The sequence below is a fragment of the Pecten maximus genome, chromosome 4 (assembly GCF_902652985.1).
Source record: "Pecten maximus chromosome 4, xPecMax1.1, whole genome shotgun sequence".
Taxonomy (NCBI): domain Eukaryota; kingdom Metazoa; phylum Mollusca; class Bivalvia; order Pectinida; family Pectinidae; genus Pecten; species Pecten maximus.
In genome coordinates this window covers 32,347,498-32,365,520 of record NC_047018.1, presented here as the reverse complement: position 1 = coordinate 32,365,520, position 18,023 = coordinate 32,347,498, and the positions used below count along the sequence as shown (strand labels likewise).

Here is an 18,023-nt window from a genome sequence, read left to right as displayed (position 1 = left end):
ATTGTGCCACCTACACCACATTGTGCCACCTACACCACATTGTGCCACCTAACACCACCTACACCACATTGTGCCACCTAACACCACCTACACCACATTGTGCCACCTAACACCACCTACACCACATTGTGCCACCTAACGCCACCTACACCACATTGTGCCACCTTACACAACCTATGCCACATTGTGCCACCTTACACCACCTACGCCACATTGTGCCACCTAACACCACCTACACCACATTGTGCCACCTAACACCACCTACACCACATTGTACCACCTAACACCACCTACGCCACATTGTGCCACCTAACACCACCTATGCCACATTGTGCCAGCTTACACAACCTACGCCACATTATGCCACCATACACCACATTGTGCCATTCTACACCACCTACGCCACATTGTGCCATTCTACACCACCTACGCCACATTGTGCCACCTTACACCACATTGTGCCAGCTTACACAACCTGTGCCAGCTTACACAACCTACGCCACATTGTGCCACCTTACACCACCTACACCACATTGTGCCACCTACGCCACATTGTGCCACCTTACACCGCCTACGCCACATTGTGCCATTCTACACCACCTACGCCACATTGTGCCACCTTACACCATTGTGCCACCTAACACCACCTGCCACATTGTTCCAGCCACCCTATGCAATCCTATAAAAAGGAGCTGCAAACCCTGCTCACTTCACCTGACCAGTTATATTTTTATGACTTTATAAAGAAGACCGGCCAGGTGATATATATATAGTAAACAATATCGGGTTCCCTTCACAATACGGTCTGTCAACTTCTTCAAAACTGCTGAACCAAATTCAATGAAGTTTCTATGGCTAAAAGTCAACCAAAATTGTGAATTATATGGTCCTTGACCCCTAGGGGCCTGAGGGGTGGGGCAAAAAAGTGTCAAATTGGCTAAATCTTCTCTCCTCTCAGATATGGTGGAATCAAACACTCTTCATAGATAGAAGGGTCTTAAGGCGCTTTACCAAAATTGTGAATTGCATGACCCTGGGGTCTCACGTTTGCCCCTGAGGAGGGGGTACTCTTTACTATAGTTTAAATAGGGAAATCACATTTTTGACTAAGATTTGTTGGATTTGTATTGGAATTCATTCTAACTTGGTTAGCATTATCAGCTTGGGATGACACTTCGTTGGTATGCATATGTTGGCCCTGACTGACCCCAGGGACTTGAGCGGGGGCTAAAAAGGGTCAAATTGACTGAAATTTCAAAAATCTCTCAAGACTAAAATAAGGTAGAATCAAATCCTCTTCATACATGCATTGAAGGGTCTTCAGGTGCTTTACTAAAATTGTGAATTTCATGACCTTCAGACCAGGTGAGCTAAAAATACACAATTTACAATTATTGATCAAATCATTTCACCGAAATTGCTCTTGCATGCAACATGCGCTATAATTTTGTTTTTTCACTCCCAATGGAAATGCATTTAATTAGTTCATAAGAGTGCAGCAGACACATAACCTGGAATGAAGAGTTGAGGTGCCTTGTTCGACACTCCCTATACCAGTGTCAGTTTGTGTTTCTCAGGAGCCTGTTTCAACTCAGGAATCTAAAAAAACAGGCCAGTGTATGTTGTCCTTGTCAAGACACTCTTCCCTAATTGCTCTGGATAGCATGCAATAGGCCTGGCATATATTGTTCAGTGAAGTAGTCACCAACTACTACAAGGAGACCTGCCTCAAGATGACCCTGGCTGTTCACGGGGTAAAACCAAGCAAACAAGTAATCTTCACACTTGCGTCTCCTGGCAAAATGTTTTTAATAATTTAACAAACAACAACAATATGTATTGAAATTTTATTTGATTGGTCATTAAAAATCACTAACTTCAGTATTATTGCACAAAATGATACGTACAGTAAACTTTTTTTCAAATAAGTAATCAAAAATAAAATTGTCTCTTTCTGAATAAAAGATATGACAATATTTATAAATGTATATCTCTGTTAAAATTATAGCACTTCGTTGTGTCGACAATAAAAAGTACTGGTCGGGCATTGCTATGTAAGTAGACATAAACAATATGGAATTAACCAACTATTAATATATTCAAGCATACATGTAAAATGACATTTACATAATCAAATTCAAAATGCCATATTCATTCTTCAATAAACCCAATACAATGTTTGACTTAAAGGTGGCAAGATTTATTGTAGAAAAATGAATTTTAACTGAACTGTAACAAACATAGGTGGGCTTATTAGCAGACATAGGCTTATTGTTGTATAAATATAGGAAGGTAACGTAAGAAATGCTTTAGAGATATTGTAATTTTTTTTTTTTTTTTTTTTTAAGATTTTAACAAAATGGACAAATGCAAGAAAAAGAGTTATTTTCCAAAACAATATTTAGCTTTTAAATACCTGAAGCACACATCTGTCCTTTAAGTCAACCAGGCAATTTATCATTTTTACAAACCAGGACTTACAAATCAAACAGGCATTTTATCATTTTCACAAAACCATGACTTACAAATCAATCAACCATTGCTTGTAGTTTCTGCAGATTTTATTATTTTTTTTTGTTGAAAAGCTTACCACAGAAATTTAATGTGAAGCCTTATTTTCTGTATTTTGTATCATATATAACATTCGTACTTAACAACCTCTATCTTCATAATAAAAGAATTACAATGAAAAAGAAATAATTTTGAGTTTCGTAAACTTCACAACTGTCATGAAAAGCGAATTCTGTCAACAGTAAGAAATTACAAAAAAAAAAAAATATGTTGCAGGTCGATGCACTAGCATATTTTGAAGTAAAAAAAATCTAGTTCATTATGGAGTAAAAATAAATTCTTATTTTGTAGTAAAAAATTTATATTTATCTTTATGAGAGGTAGCACAATGAGCAATCTAAAACTATAAATGTACAGTTTTGAAATGTTTTGATTCAATGCCATTATAGAGTTAACAGTGAAAATTTATATGAGCATTGACTTATCAGGATAATTGGGTACCGTATCAGTATATAAACATCGACTCAAAACAGGTAAATGGAATTACATTTGTCAGTAATTTGACTGAAAAGCAAAATAAGGGTTGGATTATTACTGGAAATTGGCTTTTTTAGATAAGTACAGAATCACAAGTCGGCTAATTAGCTATATCAATGAGGAACTAATTGGCTTTTCTGTTAAGAAGAACAGGTACACTGACTAGACAAAAATGGTACATTTCTTATTAATGATTTATATATTGACTATTTTTACTGTATTAAAATTAAGACACTAGCAAACATTAGTCCAGCGATAATGCTGAGTCATGAGTGTGTTATTTGTTTTGGGAGAATTTCAGGATTTGGGGAACATAATGCGATTTTCAAATAGAAGAGTTATTTCTGAAATAATTTCAATTGAGATTGTCAACAAAAATATTGGCAAAAATTCTCAAATCTTATCCCAAAAGATCAACATCCAATTTTGATCTTGTATTTGATTATATATAACATTAAAAAAATAAACAAAGATTCTCAATTTTTTTACAGCCTACCTAAGAAATGTAGGATGATGGCAATTAAAATTGATAACAGTAATTAATGACTAGACTGATCCAAAACTAAACTAGTGGAAATTTTCCTTACAAAATCTAGGTCATGTGTTTTGGTCACATGACACTCTCTTGGTAGAATGATAATACATGACTGATGAAAAAAACACAATCGATGATAATAGGTGAATTAAAAATATCACAGACAATTACATATGGTTTAAAGGTAGAAAGTCCATACACTCTGTTTTACCTTCAACAAAGTACTGTGTACTGTACATTGACATTTTTCTGACTTACAGTTGCCTGTCTAGTAAGGCAGTGTAAAAATTATAATATTAAAGAAATATTTTTACTATGATTTCCTTTGATAAAGAAATATTGGACTCTACCTTAAAAAATCCAGATAAGATAAGATAAACTATTCCAAACCTTTAAACAATGATAATATATGTCACCAACACCATGCTATGTTTATAGTTCAAACTGGCTACATTTTAAGTCGCTATATCTTACAAAATTCCTCAGTATTTTCAAAACATGATCAATAAAAATCAATTAACAATCACAGAAACAGGTTGGAGAGTTGTTTTGGTATTAAGGTGAGATTTCAGTTTGAGTATCAAAATAACAATATGATGTACGACATAAGATATAATTAAGTACCAGAGTACTGGAAGATATAAAAATATGATCAGAATCCTAATAAAAATACTTCATACAAATATTCTATTGCTCTTTCCGCAAAGGAAAAAAAAAATCTGCATTTTCCATTTTTTTTTCATTTTACAATTTTGTTGTCATTATTATTTTTTTTGTCATTATGAAACAGACAATAAATGTAATTTTGCTATTGATTTAATTTTTCGGTATAAATATATTTTGGGACTTTACTGTATCAACAGAAATCGGGGTTAAGAGAATCATTTGTAAAATTACAACCTATAGTTACAGTATTCTAACCATATTGCTGTATCTCCCAGATCATATTCTTAAGTATGTTAATGATACATGACATCAACCTTGAACAACAACAATTTCTGAAAAGTGAATATTATAGAAATAATATGATTCTGAAATCAGGTCAAGAACTTAACTCCATATGTGAAATAAGAGTTACTAAATGTTCTTTCTAAATGCCACACCAGAGACAATAAGAAGAAGGAGTGTGGTACGGATGACTTTGACCTGCCTCTTCACTGATGACCAGACATCGTAATTAATTGTATATTACTTTGGTAAAATAACATCCTACGGACCTGCCTAGGGAGAATTTCTTCCTAGATTTATTGAATGGCAAAGGATGAAAATCCATAGTCCCTGTTACATGTTTAGCATTTGCTTACAGTTCCAAGATTGAATCCTAGTTTGGTTCTGTATCCAAGGATACCTGAATTCAGTTACTTTAGTGGATTTACAGGACAACTGTTGTACTTACTAACATGCCATAACCTGATACCCACAGAGTTGTTAAAAAAAATCACAACCGTGTAGAATATTAATGTACAAAGTGTCACATTATGATGATGATTTCATGACAACATTTCTAATCCATGACTTGATTTTTTTCCATTAAAACTGAGAAAACTGGCATTTCAGTCCCATTTTCACAGATTTTTTAAGATTAATCACAATGAAGAACTGAGTGAATCTTCACTGGAGTATACATAGTATATAATCTATTTCAACACTTCACAAAACACATATACACCTGTCTTTGCTTGCATAATCATGGTCAGAGCAACGTCTCCCGAGGACGGATGTTAACTCAGCCTGAATACAAACATACAGTTGATGTAGATTACAAAACAAACTTGTTCCATGTGAGCACCTGAAACAATTTATCTCTCAATTGGCACATATAAGACTAGACCCAGAAGCGCTATACACATATTTGTTCTTGTCTGGACTCCTCTTGGTTTGTTCATTCGATCAATATCTGAATTCATGTCTTCCATCAACATTTTGTCTTTTACTTGTCAAAATAATGGATGCTACAGTTTTATCACATTTCATATTTGACAGGGAAATGAAGAGACCCATCGAACAGACTGATTGAAGTTTAAACGTTAACACTGTCTACTTCAAGGGTCAGCACACTGTTGCTTGACCTTCATGGGTCATCATACCGATCCTTGACCATGTATGTCATACGAACAATATCTATGACCTTGACACTGGAGTCACCATACAATGAACTTGACACTGGGGTCATCAAACATCCTTGACACCTTGGGTCACATGATGTCCTATCACAGTTTTTATCAGGCTACAGTCCTGGTCTCTCATGCGTTTGTCATGTAAAGGCATCTTCAGCAGGTGGGACATAGGAAAATCCCTGGAACATACTATCTGCCTCCATCACACTGGCACTAACTAACTTACTGGTACCCATGGACTTCCCAACAGATGCTGAAACAGATGAGATGTGAACATTGATCAACTTCTAGTCACTTAGAATTTATAGTTATCTTATCTGTCAAAAGTAACAAGTCCACCTATATATGATGCAGCATAGCAATCTGAGTCTATGTGTTATTCATTTGCCCTTGGACTTACTGAAGGTTACTGGGTCTGGTACCAAATTGCTGACCATAACATGGTAGATAAACAATATTATGTTAAAAATTTTCACTGGCCCCTGTGTTTTAAATTATACAAAATACCCAATGTTCATAACCAAGTCATAATTTTGTTTATTTACCCAAATATGTCAACAAGATGCCATGGGTCTTAGCATAGAAATAGTATTTTTACAAGAGTTATCTGCCCTAGACCATATTTTATAGTTACCTGGTACAGGTTCTCTCACAAATTCTGGATCAAAGTGCTTCAGATCCAGTTGACCACTCTGCAAATGAAGTTAAATTATGCCTATTAGTAATCGAACTGAATGCCAACAGATTTTCAACTTAATGAAGAAAGTTACATGGGATTTAATTTATCTTAAATCTAAATTTGTTTTCTCAATTATTGTTAGCATAGCTTAATAAAGAATTCAAAAATTTCAACAAAGAAACTAAAAAATATTGTTGAACATCTCTTGTTTTACAGTCAAATCCAATTATACAGGAACATGTCCATTTGTTTCATTTATTTTTAAAGCTATATCCAGCAATCAAACTTACCACGTTTGGATTGTAAGGGGGTTTCATTTTCTTTTCATCTAGTTCATCCCAGTTTACATCTACGAAGAAGTCATGTGATTTCACCTCCATAAAATCTTGTTGACAACCAAGACGCTTTTCCTTCTCCTTCTGAAGCAGCTGTGGAGAGAATGAGGAAATAACCTCTGAAACCTTCGTAACAGGAGAGGCGAAATACGAAAAACCGTGTACAAAACAGCCTAGTGCTACCCCAGTGTCACCTTGTCACCTGGCCTAACCTTGACCCTCCATTTCTTTTTTTTAATGAATTCCTGAAAACAACACTATCTGAGGATCAAGTACCCCTTTCCCAGGCATCATACTTAGAGCTGATTGGTCAACGCCCCCTGATCATGATACTGTACCAGCAATGGGAGGAAAACGCATTATTTGATGACCAAACTATAGGCAGATCTACACTCAAACTTATAGAATTGAGTATCTGTTCTGAGGTATAGATATTCAATTTCGTCCAGTTAAACAAATACCAAATCTTTTGTTAAAATAACTAATTTTTTAATGTTCAGTATTGAATCAAATCTTGTTATTGTTTTAATTTTATATAGTGTACAAAGTCATCTGCCATCAAGCTTCGCGCTAGGGGAATTTCCTGGTAGATTTTTCTATAGAATAGTGAACCAGCAAACTTAGGGTCATGGGTTCAATCTTGGAGGCAACTACTCACTTTCTAGTTACATTTTTATTGAGTTTAGATTTTTGGTTTTCCTGGTCAAGGCTATCAATAAACTGAGAGAAAGTAGGAATGGTTGTATGGAGGCAAAAACTATCTATATGTGAAAAATATTTCTGAAGGGAGCGGTGACCACCTTTTAAATATTTCTCTCATGCTAATTGCTTGGTTTGTGATCTTAGACGTGCGACTTGTATGGCTATATTAACCTACCCCTTCTAATATGGACCTGGCTGCAGCAGACACATTAGTTCTCAGACGTAGCGGTTTATATAGGATGTTGTCGTACATTTCAGCAGTGTCCCGACTGTAGAACGGAGGCTGTAAAATCAAAACATCACAAATATGCTGTTAACCAAATCATCATCATGATAATGTACTTTATTTGTGGTAATGGTAATCTGACTTCTATACTTTGCCCCTTCACCTTATATATTATACCTAGACCCAGTTTCATCAACGTTACTCAACTTATGGAAATTTTATTCTTTCAATTAAAATTTCCCATAGAAAAGCATATAGTTATTTGGATTTCAGGAAAAAAATCCTAGCTCAGGAGTTTTCCTTAAATTCTGTAGTGCTTTCCTACAGAAAATTTTAAGTTAAGGAATATTGATTGTAAACTTGGTCATGTGAACAGATCCCTGAAGAAATACAACTATTACTGTTTCAAAGTTTGTTTGTTTTGTGACTTGTATACAAACATGTCGTTCCCTTGATTGTTCTCTATTATAGTACAGACCAAATGTAGGGGAAAACTTGAAGATTTAATACATTTCATTCTTGTAAATTTGAAAATTTATAGGATTTAAAAATTATTACTTTTTCCACATTTTATACCCCTATATACTCTAGCCTTGAGATTGCCTGAAGCAGAAATTGTTTGAATGCTTCGTAACTGTTATTATAGTGTGACTTTGAAATGATTCTGTCAAGGTCATATTCAATTGTCTGTATAACCTTGAAAAAACCCAGTTACACACTCATTACAATATGTAATATGATAGATTCTTAGCTGAACTCTAATTTATATTTTTGTGAAATGTAATCATACAAAATAATCAATCTTTAAAGTAATTCACATTTGTTTATCTTTGGGCTATGTTATTTATCCACAAATCCCTGGAACTTACAGTTAGAATCTGATGGCTACATATAGGTATTCTGTATAGTGATACACCTATGATACAGGTGTATTTGATGACCTACAGAGATCTACAAGTGTCATATATCTACAGGTAAGAGAGACCGGTTTATTAAGTACACGTACCAGGCCGTACATCATCTCGTACAATACAGCTCCTAGACACCACCAATCCACCGTCTTGTCATAGGGTTGTTTCCGCAGGACTTCTGGTGCTAAATACTACACACGAAACAAAAAACATCTGTTAGGAATAACACCTCTTCATATCTGTTACAATGGTTATAAAATGTAAATGAATAAATGTCTGCCATATATATATTTGGTGTATACATATTTACCTAATTACAGCCCATATTTATAAACAGTTAAACATTTAACTTTCCTTTTTTTTTTATTATGCCCTTGATTTCATTTGCTATCTCACTTCTTGATGACTTACCGATATTTCCCTATTCCCCATTTTATTATATCTCCCAAATTATACTAGAAAACAGTATCACTGTGATTTTATTTTTACTGCATTATTTTTCCATGTATTTCTTTCCCATATTCTGTCACATGCAGATGGAATCAGCCTAATGAATTAGTTACATGACCCCAATTAATTTTACCTGAAGATGAAAATGTATATCCTGGTTCGACCCAAAAAGGTTAATTTTCAGGAAACTGTCATGATTTATCTTTAATTTGATTTCAAATCAAACCATTTCAAATGACAGAATTCAAATTTGTGCGATTTAAATATGATTTTAATATCTTAATAATTATAAAATTTGTGTGATTTAAATATGCTTTTAATATCTTAATAATTATTAAAATTTGTGAGACTTAAATGTGCTTTTAATATCTCAATAATTATTAAATTTGTGTGATTAAAATATGATTTTAATATCTTAATAATTATTAAATTTGTGTGATTAAAATGTGATTTTAATATCTTAACAATCATTCCTTTTTAATACAAAACAAAGGGCAGTAATATAATGTTGAAAAAGAGCTGAATATAATTAAGATTTAATTACGAGGAGAGTATTTTAAATTAAAACCTGAATATACAAGTGCAATCAATGATTGCGAAAGCTCACCGGTGGCAGCAATCACACTATGCATTCATTTTTTATGTATGTATAAGCATGTCATTTGAAATTGTATGTCACATAATATCGCTCCTAGACCCCTAATGGATGTATAAACCAAATAAGAAGGGTGTGGACTTACAAGCTTTCCAAAACTAACCCCCAAAATCTTTAAAGTGAGTTATTGTGTCAAAAAAAGTAAGTCCACTAAATGGTAAAATGCCAAAAAAAAAATCACAATTTTTTTCTGCATGATTTTGTCACAGCATCACTCCTGGATCTCTGATGAATGTATAAACCAACTTAGAAGGGTGATAGGTGTATACTTTTGTACTTGCCCCCAAAACTTTAAAGTGAGTTTTGGTACCAAAAAAGTTAAGTCCACAAAATGGTAAAATGCGAAAAAATCACAATTTTTTTTCTGCATGATTTTGCCATAACATCACTCCTAGACCTCTAATGATTGTATAAATCAATTTAAAAGGGCATGAGGTGTACACTTTTGGACTTACAAACTTTCCAAAAACTGACCCCAAAAACTTTAAAGTGGGTTTTGGTGCCCAAAAAATAAAGTCCACAAAATGGTAAAATGCAAAAAATCCACAAAATTTTTCTGCATGATTTTGCCATACCATCACTCCTAGACCTCTAATGAATGTATTAACCAAATTAGAAGGGCATGAGGTGTATACTTTTGGACGTACAAGCTTTCCAAAAACTTAACCCAAAAACTTTAAAGTTTTGGGGTGGGAAGCCGACGCTGACGCCGGGGTGACAGCATTAGCTCTCGGTTACTCGTAACCGGTGAGCTAAAAATGGAGTGCCTAACATATTACTTTGTAAATACTATATTCATCCTCAAATAAGCCAATGCCTAGAAAAAGCCATCTTCATCATTTTTCCAGAATCATCAATTTTAAAATTGTTTTAAAATTTAAATAGAAACCTTTAGATTAGGAGAGGGGGCTTATTTGGGGATAAATACGGTAATATTGAGCAGTTTTCACTACAGAGACAATGTGACATCATGTGCTACAGCATGATGTCATACACATCTGATGTCATGATAATGCTCCCAACGCGATGCCGAATCAATTGTACATTAATTGTCATTTCTATTGAATGCAATATTGCACAGCAAATAGTGTTGGTTATACAATCTATTGTATAAAAGTGTATTTTGACTTTCACTTTCCTTACGATTCCTAGGATCACATTAATGCTTACATGTATGTAAAATGTAGGTGTGAATGTGACTGTCATGATATATAGATATTGTATACATACCTCCGGGGTCCCACAGAATGTATTTGTTGTACCCATGCCCTCGATTCCTTCTTTACACAGACCAAAATCTGTCAGCGTGATGTGACCCTGAAGAACGAGAATTCTCAGATATAACATCAACATAAACTAGCTTCAAAAGCAAAAGTGGAGTACATCTGATTTGTAGATCTTTGCAAATAAACTAGCCAAAATTACTGAAAACCAAAAAAATAACTTTAAGAAAATAATTAAAATGCCACAAAATCTGCAGTTAAACAAGAGGCCCATGGGCCTTAACGGTCACCTGATTTTTGAAATATTTCAGTAAATTTGAATGAAAGAATGAATTTCAAAACAAATAAATAATAAATTTATTAATAAACAATTCCCATGGGGAAAACGTGAGACCCCAGGGCTAGGAAATTCACAATTATGGTAAAGCACTTTAAGACCCTTCCATCTGTGAAGAGTATTTGATTCTACCTTATTTGGGTTGTAAGAAGAAGATTTTTGAAATTTCAGTCAATTTGACCCTTTTTGGCCCCGCCCACCAGCCCCTGGGGGTCAACCAGGGCCAACATGTACATACCATCAAACTGTCATCCCATGCTGATAATTTGAACCAAGTTCGAATGAATTCCAATACAAATCCAACAAATAATAGTCAAAAATGTGATATCCTTATATAAACTATAGTAAAGTTTACCCCCTCCCCAGGGGCAAACGTGAGACCCCAGGGTAATGAAATTCACAATTTTGGTAAAGCACCTTAAGACCCTTTCATCTATGAAGAGTATTTGATTCTACCATATCTGAGAGTAGAGAAGAAGATTTTTGAAATTTCGGTCAATTTGACCCTTTTTGGCCCCGCCCACCAGCCCCTGGGGGTCAACCAGGGCCAACATGTACATACCATCAAACTGTAATCCCATGCTGATAATTTGAACCAAGTTAGAATGAATTCCAATACAAATCCAACAAATAATAGTCAAAAATGTGATTTCCCTATATAAACTATACTAAAGTTTACTCCCTCCCCAGGGGCAAACGTGAGACCCCAGGGTCATTAAATTTACAGTTTTGGTAAAGCAACTTAAGACCCTTCCATCTATGAAGAGTATTTGATTCTACCATATCTGAGAGTAGAGAAGAAGACTTTTGAAATTTCAGTCAATTTGACCCTTTTTGGCCCCGCCCACTAGCCCCTGGGGGTCAACCAGGGCCAACATGTACATACCATCAAACTGACATCCCATGCTGATAATTTGAACCAAGTTAGAATGAATACCAATAGAAATCCAATAAATAATAGTCAAAAATGTGATTTCCCCTTTATAAACTATAGTAAAGTTTACCCTCTCCCAAGGGGCAAACGTGGTACCCCAGGGACATGAAATTCACAATTTTGGTAGAGCACCTTAAGACTCTTTCATCTATGAAGAGTGTTTGATTCCACCTTATCTGAGAGTAGAGAAGAAGATGTTTGAAGTTTTAGTCAATTTGACCCTTTTTGGCCCAGCCCCTCAGGCTCCCGGGGGATAGGGACCATATAATTCACAATTTTAGTTGACCTTTAGCCATAGAAGCTCCCTGCCAAATTTCATTGAATTTGGTTCAGTGGTTTTGGAGAAGAAGTTGAGAATGTAAATTGTTTACGGACGGACGACGACAGACAAAAAGCGATAAGAATAGGTCACTTGAGACTTTGTCTCAGGTCACCTAAAAATTTAGAATCTCCCTAAAGTTGAATTAATTTTGGGTTACCTTTTTTTTCATATTGCAGCAAAGAAAATATTAAATGATTTTTTACTCTAACACGGTTTTTTTCGCCCACTAATTTGCTAATTTGCAATTTATTTATGGTGCTGTGAACAGTATCTCCTGATCAATTGAGACAGTTTCAGACTGACTTACATCAGATTACACCACAGACTCCACACAGTTTGAATACAATCAGTCTAACTTGATTACATCAGTTTATTGACTGCCTTATCTAGCTCCATTTTGCTATCACAGCCAAATGTTTATACCAATGGAAAGTCAAAACTTGTGTATTTGAACAGTTGACAAGCTACACAGAGGAATTTCACATTCAATTATAAATTAGTACTGAGATATCTCTACAGCAATGTCGCTTTCGAGAGAGAAATATATATATATGTTTATTTTTGTAGAAACATTTCATTTCCCTAGCAGAAATACATACACTAAGAACTATTTAACATGTGCCAATGTTGGTGGGAGTTGCCAGGGTTGGGGAGCCCTGGGTTCTGCCCCAAACAATATTGTTGTTGAAAGAGAAATTTGTGTGGTGCAAAAAGCTTTAATTAATAAAAAGTTTTAAGAAATAGAAAGATAATTTTACTCCCATTTTAAAAAAGTATTCTTAAAATTAAATGATCTAGAGTCATTAATATATATACTTCATGTGAGGATTTCTGAAATTAAACCGTCTAATCACCCCCTTGTGAGACAAGATGTGGTGGTCATATTAACCTGTTTAATCCGACACCCTGCAAGAAGCATCCTGTTATATTTATCTGTCTGATCTGAGGGGTCAGATTTAACAGGTTTCTCTAGAATATTTTATTTTTAAATGTAATGTCATCTGAGGAAGAATTTTCTTGTATGGAAATGAGAGCAGATTTCCCCTTCCAAGTGGCTGTCTTGTAAATGTCCTCCCGAGTGGCAGTCGTGTAAATGTCCTCCCGAGTGGCCCCGAGTGGCAGTCGTGTAAATGTCCTCCCGAGTGGCAGTCATGTAAAAGTCCTCCCGAGTGGCAGTCATGTAAATGTCCTCCCGAGTGGCCCCGAGAGGCAGTCGTGTAAATGTCCTCCCGAGTGGCCCGTGAGGCAGTCATGTAAATGTCCTCCCGAGTGGCAGTCGTGTAAATGTCCTCCCGAGTGGCAGTCATGTAAATGTCCTCCCGAGTGGCAGTCATGTAAATGTCCTCCCGAGTGGCAGTCATGTAAATGTCCTCCCGAGTGGCCCCGAGTGGCAGTCATGTAAATGTCCTCCCGAGTGGCCCCGAGTGGCAGTCATGTAAATGTCCTCCCGAGTGGCCCCGAGTGGCAGTCGTGTAAATGTCCTCCCGAGTGGCAGTCATGTAAAAGTCCTCCCGAGTGGCTGTCTTGTAAATGTCCTCCCGAGTGGCAGTCATGTAAATGTCCTCCCGAGAGGCAGTCGTGTAAATGTCCTCCCGAGAGGCAGTCGTGTAAATGTCCTTCCGAGTGGCAGTTGTGTAAATGTCCTTCCGAGTGGCAGTCGTGTAAATGTCGATCCCCCCGAGTGGCAGTCGTGTAAATGTCGATCCCCCCGAGTGGCAGTCGTGTAAATGTCCTTCCGAGTGGCAGTTGTGTACATATTCTATATAAGTGCCCCATTGTCTACCTCAATTAATTTACATATGTATAGCTTGTATACTGATCATACATGTGCATAAACATTTACCTTTGAGTCTAGTAAAATATTTTCTGGCTTGAGATCCCTGAAATAGAAAAACAACTACATTTAGAGAAAAATAAAAACATTCTGATTCTTGGTTTATCTTTTTTTGAATAAAAAAAACATCAACTGAAACAAATATATTCCTGTCTTATCACTCAAAATATAATTACTAAAATTAAAAACATTAGTGAAATAAAATGCGTAGGTTGGTGACATAATTGGGTTTTAACAACCTGACAGTTTCCTGTCAAAATGACATGACATGTATTTTTCTGTTACCGTAACAACACGTTAACAGTGAATGGAGGATATACAAGTCGTAACACAAAGGCTTGGCCTAATGTTAACGGAGGCAGGATGTCACTTACACAGCGTGAATTATACTTCCTACATTTATCACAGTGTAAAACGGTTCAGAATTTCTTGTAACCTGTCTCGAGAATCGCTGTATACAACGTCATTTTTGGTTTCATTGTGTCCACATATAAATTGTGACAGGATGTTTGTAACAACTACACTGTCAATACTAATTATCGTCTCTTCTTAACGATGACATTTACTCCAATCTAATCTTGATGAAGTCAAATATATAATTTTTCTTTATATATTTATAATTGTAGGAGATTAATTTAAGGCTTATTTGTAGGAGACAAACAAAATCATTCTCTCTTCCAAGCATATAGACACCTGATTTTCTAGAGTTATGAAATGATTCTGAAAAACCTCACCCATCCAATAATACCAGATATATGAACATGATTTTGAGGTGTGGGCTATTTACTTCCTGAATAAAATTAATTGGAAGGTTAGGGTTAATTAGTTCTTTTGTCAAGTTACATGTCCATATTGAGAAATCTAATGAATATATTTATGTATTTTTTAACAGTTATTCATAAATCAACCAATATAAGATACAACGTAGTTTATTCTTGACATTTTTTTTTTTATTTCGCATAAATTGTATAGTGTTGAAGACAGGATTTTGGATTTAATTGTAAATAACCAGGAACTGATGAATATTTTAATCTTAATTAAACTTGATTTATTTTAAAACAATTGCAAAGCAAGTTATACCATATTAATCACACTTGTTGGCCTGAGTGAGGGGTGTTTAGGTGTGGAAAGAAACCGGAGTACCTGGGGAAATCCCATGTGTTGGCCAGGTGATGCCATACCTTTTCAAATTGAGGAATCAAAGCTTGTCCACCTAGGTGAAGGCAAGTGTGTTACCACTGTACCACCCGACCACCCAAATCTAATACAAACGTCCTTATGTAGAGGCTATTTTCAGCTTACCTATAAATGATATTGAGAGAATGAAGATAGCCAATAGCACTCGCCATTTCTGCAGCATAAAACCGAGCCCTCTGTTCGGGAAAGTAGCGTTCTCTTTGTAGATGGAAAAAAAGCTGGAAATGAAAGCGCAATATTGTATTTAGATCTATGTTTGGATGCAATTTTACCGACCAATCTAAAACTAGACTTGTAATTCCACTCCTCCACATTGACTGGGATATATACACTTTCAATACAGCCTCAACTTTCTTAACCAGTATTTTTGTGACTTTTCGTCACATTTTAAGTCTTATGATTTTCCTTATTTTTGTTCCAAATCAAATGTGCTATGAGACACCAGTGCGTGGAAGGTTAAATGGGCCATTTTTTCACTTTATCTCCTTAAACCTATGTTATTAATAACTATAAATATACAGGAAAAAATGGAACTTTTCAATCATGCAACCACATAATTATAAACATTAGAAAAATGTTCATGGTGAATTTTCCTTGACTTTTTAACTTTGTACACAAAACGGAAAAATTATCACATGATATGATCAAGGAAATGGGTATGTAAATTAAGGCAGATATAAAAGTCTGTCAACAACCATTCTAATCTGTCACCTGAACTACGACAGTATCATACATCGTAATGCTGACACGTATAAATGGATTATTGGTAAAGTTTTAAAAACGATATTAAAATCCCTCACTCAGTCAAAGGTTTGATTGACTATAGTCTTTTTTTCAAACAAGCTTGTCATCATTTCAAAAGCTTAACCCATCCATGTATGTTTATTTATTCATTTGCAAAACATAATGTCAAAAATGTATGACCTCTGATTTTTCTGTAACAAAAAAACATGAAATGTTTATCAAGGTCAGGCCACGAGTAGATCATTTGTGACAGGGCCATGTGAAGCAAAATCATTGAGTAATGCGTTATATAGGAAACATCAAACAAGATCATTTGCATGCTTGTCACCCATGAGTCTGAACATACGACCCAGCTAACCCAGCCGAAACCTAATGGAGTCTGATCTCATAAAATATTTATAACGGAATATATTGTTAATTACTCCAGTATAATGCAAAGAGTTGCCAGCACCTTAGTCAACAGGGACATTTAAGTGAATACAGATTAGAGAAAAAGTTGACAAAATGAATTATAAACAAATAGCACTTATCCTAAAACATCTTTGAAAAGAAGAGTAAATCTTAAAATATCTGATAAATCATGTTTTGTGAGAAAGCTATTCATATACCCATTTTGAAATTGTTAACAATGCCATCAGCAACTATGAGATATGATATATGACTAAAATAGACGACATATCATCAATGTCCCTATGGACCTCCAAGTCACCTTAAATTTACATCTATAAACATTTGCTATCAGTAAATCAGCAGGCTATTCCTGGAGCTTTTGTCTGTGTATAATACAACTATAACTTCAGCACTCAGTAACCCACAGTCTCTGTACATACCCAAAACTTCCAAATGATTGACTCTGACTTTTATTTTCAACAAATTTGCTAACACCTTTACCATTAAGATCATTTTTAATGACATATTTTATAACAAGAGGCCCACAAGGCCTGAATAACCTCACAAAACCACACATGTACATAGCATCTTTTGTATGAATTTTGTAATAGATACAGCTTATGTATAAGTCTTGTGGTTAATTAGTTAATTAATTAGTCATTTGATGATCTAGCCTTGGATGAATATTATAACTGAAGATTAGATGCATAGAGCATTAATTGAATACATATCATGGACATTTAAATGTAATTGAATCACTTCATTTCAGTAAGTGTTCTTCCCTTTAATCCTAGACCTCATATAGTCCTTACAAAATACCAGAACGGCAAACATGATCATCATGTATATCAACCTGGTGAGGTAAAATGTTTTTAAATTAATACAATTTATAACTGAAATGTGTACTTAGAATTAATGAACATATAAGAATCTGCCTGGTTACAGCCTAATTAATGCTTATCCTTATTAATGCCCAGGCTAATTAATGCTCGTATCTAGATTTTGCTGCAGGGCAAAAATGGCTTAAGATGTTGAAATCACATATGAATTCTGCACATACACAGAAATACTTATACCACAAAAGACTATTTGTTAAATGTGAATGTTTTGAGCAGCTCCTTTTCCTTTTAAACCTTAAATTCAAAATAACAATGCAGTATTTCTCAATTCATCTTATATAGGTCATAAAATTAAATTTGCTATATTTTTGTTTTTTCTCTCAAAATTATTATCTACCTGTTACTTCTCAGATATTGTATGATATATATGTTCTCCTCATCGTCCCCTTGCTGTTCCTCCTGATATTCCCTCCAAATTAATCTCTCCCTTTATAACATATTTTTGCACATTTTTTCATTACAGCATCATGTTGCTTTTCTCCCCT

The 18,023-nt window shown here is 35.0% G+C and overlaps 1 protein-coding gene across 1 annotated transcript in view; it reads right to left on the bottom strand.

Annotated features, from left to right (window-relative positions):
• Positions 1-1,833: 1,833 nt before the first annotated feature.
• The window catches only part of LOC117325856 (serine/threonine-protein kinase Sgk1-like), a 58,948-nt gene continuing 42,758 nt past the window's right edge, over positions 1,834-18,023 (bottom strand). The window contains 8 exon segments of the mRNA XM_033882354.1: positions 1,834-5,953; positions 6,335-6,392; positions 6,670-6,807; positions 7,592-7,699; positions 8,649-8,744; positions 10,889-10,975; positions 14,318-14,354; positions 15,611-15,723. Coding sequence (XP_033738245.1) covers positions 5,838-5,953; positions 6,335-6,392; positions 6,670-6,807; positions 7,592-7,699; positions 8,649-8,744; positions 10,889-10,975; positions 14,318-14,354; positions 15,611-15,723 — 753 coding nt within the window. The 3' untranslated portion in view covers positions 1,834-5,837.